Source organism: Myxine glutinosa, chromosome 12 (genome assembly GCF_964187855.1).
Source record: "Myxine glutinosa chromosome 12, kmMyxGlut1.1, whole genome shotgun sequence".
NCBI lineage: Eukaryota > Metazoa > Chordata > Myxini > Myxiniformes > Myxinidae > Myxine > Myxine glutinosa.
Window position 1 is genome coordinate 32,366,358 of NC_136272.1, and position 6,255 is coordinate 32,372,612.

At 44.1% G+C, this 6,255-nt stretch overlaps 1 protein-coding gene across 1 annotated transcript; it reads right to left on the reverse strand.

Moving 5' to 3' along the window:
- Nucleotides 1–2,351: 2,351 nt before the first annotated feature.
- Nucleotides 2,352–3,725, reverse strand: LOC144888424 (uncharacterized). Its single transcript, XM_078766335.1, has 4 exons — nucleotides 3,685–3,725; nucleotides 3,345–3,514; nucleotides 2,792–3,052; nucleotides 2,352–2,572 (listed from the first exon to the last, which is right to left on the reverse strand). Exons 1-4 carry the CDS (start codon nucleotides 3,704–3,706, stop codon nucleotides 2,423–2,425), a joined length of 603 nt encoding a protein of 200 aa, XP_078622461.1. The 5' UTR covers nucleotides 3,707–3,725; the 3' UTR covers nucleotides 2,352–2,422.
- Nucleotides 3,726–6,255: the final 2,530 nt, after the last annotated feature.

Sequence of the window (6,255 nt, forward strand, 5' to 3'; positions counted from 1 at the left end):
CCCACTAATTCACCCCACATGCACCTTGTTTGAAATTCCAACTTCTTTCCTGGAAGTCCTGGCAGTGTCCATGTGTTTTATACCTTTCCCACCCCCACCCTTGCCATGCCTCCCCCCCAAAGCCCTCTCCCTCCCACAGTTCTCTCGATGTCTCCATGTCTCTCGGTCCCTGCTCTCAAATGTTGTGTTTGTGTCCTTCCCCCTCTCTCCCCATCTTGTCTACCACTCCCGATGTTATTTGTTGTATGTGTCTGTTTGTCTTTCTGTGTGATTAATGTTCGCTCTTTCACGAGCCTCGATCTTGTATATAAAATAATAAAAAAATAAAAAAGTGTTTACCTAGAGGAAGTGCATCGACAGTTCGAAATAAGGAATGCATTCAAAGCAGGTTCCACAATGGTAGGCCTCAAAGCAGGTGCAGCAATAGGCAGAGTTTAATCACTAAGTCAAGGTTCAGGTGCAGCGATGGGCTGAGTGGTTGGTGACGCAGAACCTTCGGGTGGAGAGAATGCAGTTGGAGACTTTAGAAACACACGGAAAGGTCCTCAGCCATGAGCCCTCGTCAAAAATGGCCACTCTCCGTCTGTCTTTCTTTGTTTCTTTCTTTGGAATCAAGTTGGTGGCAGGTGTGCTGCGTTTGCAGCCACAGGCAATCATGGGCTTTATAGGCATGGGCCAAACCATTTGGTTGAACTCAAATGGGGAGGGGGGTGGTAGGAAGAATAAAAGAATGGTCAGACACCGTAACGATATGAATGTATTTTTTATAAGGTGTACAAAGATCATTTGAAAGGCTATATAATATATATATTCTATGTATGTTGGTGTATTTTGTGACGTCATATTGATGACGTTTTTCTTCCGGTGTATATGTTTAATGTAACAGGTGAAATGCGTCGGGTAATAACATGTGCATAAATATTTGGATTTGGTGAGGGCATTGGATTATTAACATTTCATTTATTTAATTATTCAAATTCCACGACGTGAGTGTCAGTAGGAAGACAATCCGGATGAGGAGGAGATTTATTGATAAACATAGCAACCGCAATACGAGGTGTTATGGTGTGTGACCTTTCTTTTATTTTTCCTTGAAGCCTGCCCGAGTTAGAACGAGTGGTTTGTCAACCGTTGTGCTGTGCACCCCCTCCGAATTAGAACAAGTGGTTTGGCTCATGGGTATGAGGGCTGTGATTGGCTGTGGGTAAGGAAGGGATCAGCAAGTCGGTTCACAGCATCCTTTATAAGGAGGAGTATGCTGTAGGCGTGCCTGCCTAGTATTTTCAGTCGTGCTGCTTCATATGGGGTTCTCCACTCGGCTTGGTGAGTTGTTTTGGCTTTGTTTATGTATAGAAATAGATGTTGTTTGTTGTGACCTATGAATAAAGTCGGTTTGGTCGAATGTGTGGTTTGATGGGGTTGGTTGTTGTAACACAGGACACGAGGATGAGGGAGACTCTGATATGGGTATGTAATGGATTTTTTTTTGGAATTGTAGTGATCTTGGTTTCGACTTTGACTTTGAATTGCAATTGCATGTACTTGATTTGAGCCTTGGTTGTTGTCAACGGTCTAATTTGCGGTCTAATTTTGAAGGGATACCTCGTTTTTGCACTGCAACAATGGGCTGCCATTTGCACTTTCGTGGACATCCATGGGTTTTGGAGGAATATACAACCTGGGAACAGCAAGGTAGCATAGCGATAATTCGCCGGTGTTTGAAATGTGAAAGTTGCAGGTAATATATGTGGAGCACAGTGATTTGTGGGGAGTGTTCGAAATACTGAGGAATACACATACACCGGAAATGTGTGAGAACTGTCGTTTATTCTTGAATTGTGCAATGGTCATTTATTAGATTTATTTGGGTTTTTGGTTTTGAGGTTTAGCACGTACGACCTAAAATGGGCGTGCCGGATGGTGCAATGGTGGGATATTTGGACTAGTTTTATATGTTGTACACCTGAGGAAAAAAAACAATGGTTTTTGTGTCAGCAATTTATTTGACGTCGCACATGCATAACAATAAGCAATACTGACTTGTAATATAATATATATACATGTTTAAATTTTGATGTCATGTGTGTGTGTGTGTATGTGTGTGTGTGTGTGTGTGTGTGTGTGTGTGTGTGTGTGTGTGTGTGTGTGTGTGTGTGTGTGTGTGTGTGTGTGTGTGTGTGTGTGTGTGTGTGTGTGTGTGTGTGTGTGTGTGTGTGTGTGTGTGTGTGTGTCCGTGTCCCAGGGGGTTGTGCGGTAGGATAACACAAACAAAGGATGTTTAATGAATGTGGGTAGGTGGAGTAAAGGGGTCATCAATTCCAGTAGTTTTAAAGTGGCAGTTGTAGTTAGGTTTATTTTGAATAAAAGGAAAGGGGTAGTCATACATTGTGTGTCGGATCGGTGAGTTGTTTTTATTCCTCGCTTACAGTCGCAGTTGTTGTTGGATTGTGGAACACGCCGTCAGGTGTTCCTCGTCATCGTGGACGATGTAGTGGCGCTGTTGAGTGGCGCGTGAGTGGCACATGTGGTGTGCCACGTTCTTGGCTTGATTTTCGTTGATGTTGCTTGTCACCTAGGCGTAAGGAAGAGAAGGGGTGGCATGAAAAGATTTGCAGATGGAAGGATGAAAATCCTTTTTGCAGTGTACACCTTAGTGACGATTGGTGTTGACAATAGGGAAAGGGAAAGTGTGCAACTGCGCATGCATGTGAGAGTAGTGGAACTGCGATCATGGCATCGTGTATGGTGTATGGTGTATGGGTAATTGTGTAACACAAGGTGTTGTACTTACGTGTGTGGCAATGGACGTACGTATTGCACCTGCCGTCAAAGTGGTCTTCATTCCCAGGGTTTGTGATGCTGCCCTCAAGAGGTTCGACATATTTTTGCAAGGGTTTCCTCTGCTATTGAAAAAGAAGGTCTGTTGTTTTTGGTCTCTGAATCCCGGTAAGTTTTGTCTGATGTTTGCAAAGATGCACATGAATTTGTGGTCTTGGCTGCTCAACGTGACCGTGGCCCTGCCGAAGTGGGCAGCGGTTTTGTGTTCGGGAACCTGCAAATTAAATTGGGAAGGATCGTGTCGGTGGTGCAGTACACTTTTATAAGACGTGATTGGACGATGTGATGTGTGTGTGACAGGCGTAGTTGGTTGTTGAGGGAGTGTTCCTTTGTTGTGCATTGTTAGAAATTTCGAACACATTTTAGGTGCCTTGATTTGGAAGGGAAGTGTTGTGACGGTATGAATGTCGTTGCATTATTGCAATAACAATGTCCTGTGGATACGGCTTAGTTTGTTTAGGTGATGAAATGCAGTTCGCCTTGGACAATGCACACCGTATGCTTACGTGGATGAATCGTGATGGGCCTTTCCTTGTGGCGTTGCGGAAGTTGTCCAGGGTCATGTTTGTCATGACGCCTTTTCTGTGGCCGTTTTTGATGAGCAGCCGGGCACATAACAGTCCGATTATTCGGACAATGTTGCGTGCTGGTTTTTTGGGGTTGCTTTTGATTTGGTCTGAAAAAAAAAAATGAAAGGGATACCGTCAGCAATAACAATTAATGTGTGTCACGTTAGGCTTAGGTAGGTTCGCATGGTTGGTTGTCGTCCATGTGACTTGTAGGAGGAATAAGTGAGTGTACAGAAATGTTTGGGCAAATGTATTTGCTAGGGTCGTCATCACTTACCAAGAAGTTGAGGGATTTTCATTGTGCTTTTTTGCACTATTGTTCGCAGTTCATCTTTGGAAATCAATTTGTCTGTGAAAAGGAATCAAAAGAGGTATCATTATTTGTTGGCGGTGTGCTTGGGTATATCATTGGTCATGAAAGCAAAGGATCGTTACCTGAGATGGATGGAGGAATAGGTTACGCGTACGTTTTGGGTGATGTTTCTTACCTCGTGCATCTTCCAGGCGCTGTTGCTGTTGGACTCTGACATGAGGATTCATTTATCTTTGAAAAGCCGAGATCATGAAGACAATGTGGTCGAAATTTTGGCTCGTCAATTTGACTCGGGGAAATTGTGCCGCTTTTAAAAATGTCATGAAAGAGCTCAGCGAGGAGAGATGATTCTTTATCGTGGATGGTTTCTTGCCGGAGCTTCGTAAGGTGTCGAACCATCTAAAGACGTGAAAGTATTGGAAGGGCATTTAACCAAACGAGCAAGTGAAACAATAAAAGCAATGTCATCAATAAAAGGAAAAGTAAAAGTAACGCAAGCACCGAGTGAGGCAATTGCTATTGTTGTTATCATTATTACCATCGTTGTCATTATTAATGTTGATGTGACGGTTAGGGTTTGGGGTATCGTTTTTGTTAGGGTTGTTGTCATTGTTGTTAGGTTGGTGGTGGTGGTGGTGGTGGTGGTGTGCACGATATATTTTGGGCAATGTGCATGTGTGGGGTGTTCATTGGTGGTTGCAAATGCGAGGGACGTGCATCGGGTGAGTTGTTCGCGGGTGCTACGTTGTGAATGATGTCATATGCGCGATCCTGAGGACGACGATTTTTCTTTTTTCTTTTTTCTTGTTTTTTTTTTTTTCCCCGATACAAGATGGAGGCTCGCGAAAGAGGTAACATTAATCACACAGAAATGTGAAAGCGACACATGAAACACAAAACGTAGAATAAGGGCAGCGGTAGACAAGATGGGGAGAGACAGGGGGAAGGAGACAAACAGAACATTTGAGAGCAGGGACATGCTGAGAAATGTGTGAGGGGGGAGGGCTTGGAGGGAGGTGGGAGAGGTGCAAACATATGAAGCCTGTAAGGACTTGTAGGAAAGAGGTTGGAATTAAAAAACCAAAAACAAAAAAAACGGTGTATCTGGGGTGAATCAGCGGGGGTAGAAACGATCAGGGTTTTGGATGGGGGAAGATATAAGATAAGATAAGAGATGGTGGTGAACAGCTGTTTTAAAGACCTGAAGGGAGTGGGGGAGTTTTTCAGAGGCGGGAGAAGAGGGGAATGAAAGAGTGAACGTGAGCAGGGAGCCTAGATTTTGGCAGTTTAAACATAACAGGGTTGCAGGCAGATGCTGTGCGACACGAAGGAATATTTGGGGGACAGAGCTGAGAGAGAGCTGGGGGAGCAAGGGCGGAGAGGAGTCGGTAGAAGGCAGAAAGATCACCAACCTGTTTGCGGTGAGTGAGTGAGTGAAAGGCCCTCGGAGTTAAGTTCATCGCAGGAGATTGCAATGATTCTGAACGGTTTGGTTTCAAGAGCGTTGATTTCGAGGTGGGTGTGAGGCAGGAGCATCGGCCCAGAGGGGGGGAACAGTATTGCATTGAGCTGTGGATGAAAGCGTTGTATGTGGTGAGGAGTTCAGGAGGTCAGGTGTGTCAGGTGTGTCAAGGAAGGACTTAGCACGACTGAGGATTCCTAGTGGGTGACTGGCTTTGGGGGGCAGCTTGGAAATGTGCTTTTCCCAAGAAAGATCATGGCAGATAGTGAGACACAAAAGCTTGAGCGACAGAAGTTGTTGGAGAGGATTGTTGAGAAAGTAGATGAGAGGGTTTTCCCTTCGGTCCTTTCGGAGAGACATTGTAAGAGTGACATTTGTGAGGATTGAAAGACATGTTCCACTTGTTTGATGAGTCTGTGATTTTGTGCAGATCTGCAGAGAGTGACGAGTGTGTAGACTGTCGATCTGAGGCATGAGCATTGGAGCGGCAGATAGTGGAGTCATCAGCACAGAGATGGAGAGGATTTTCCAGAGAGTCGGAGAGATCGTTGATGAAGACCCGAAATAACACAGGGCACAGAACACAGGGCACTTGTATTAGTGTGGAAAAACCACTTTTCGCACTTGTTAGTGTTGAAAAACCACTTTTCGCACTTGTTAGTGTTGAAAAACCACTTTTCGCACTTGTTAGTGTTGAAAAACCACTTTTCGCACTTGTGTTAGTGTTGAAAAACCACTTTTCGCACTTGTGTTAGTGTTGAAAAACCACTTTTCACACATGTTAGTGTTGAAAAACAACTTTTCGCACTTGTGTTAGTGTTGTAAAACCACTTTTCGCACTTGTTAGTGTTGAAAAACCACTTTTCGCATTTGTGTTGGTGCAGGAAACCACTTTTGCACTTGTATTAGTGTGGAAAAAACACTTTTTGCACTTGTGATAGTGTTGAAAAACTGCTTTTCGCACTTGTTAGTGTTGAAAAACCACTTTTCGCACTTGTGTTGGTGCAGGAAACCACTTTTGCACTTGTATTAGTGTGGAAAAACCACTTTTCGCACTTGTGTTAGTGTTGAAA

Coding starts and splice junctions, on each gene's coding strand:
- LOC144888424 (XM_078766335.1), bottom strand. CDS start 3,706: ATGAAAATCCCTCAACTTCTTG. Junction 3,515..3,684: donor GAAAATCCCTCAACTTCTTG/GTAAGTGATGAC, acceptor TTTTTTTTTCAG/ACCAAATCAAAAGCAACCCC. Junction 2,573..2,791: donor GTACGTCCATTGCCACACAC/GTAAGTACAACA, acceptor CCTTACGCCTAG/GTGACAAGCAACATCAACGA.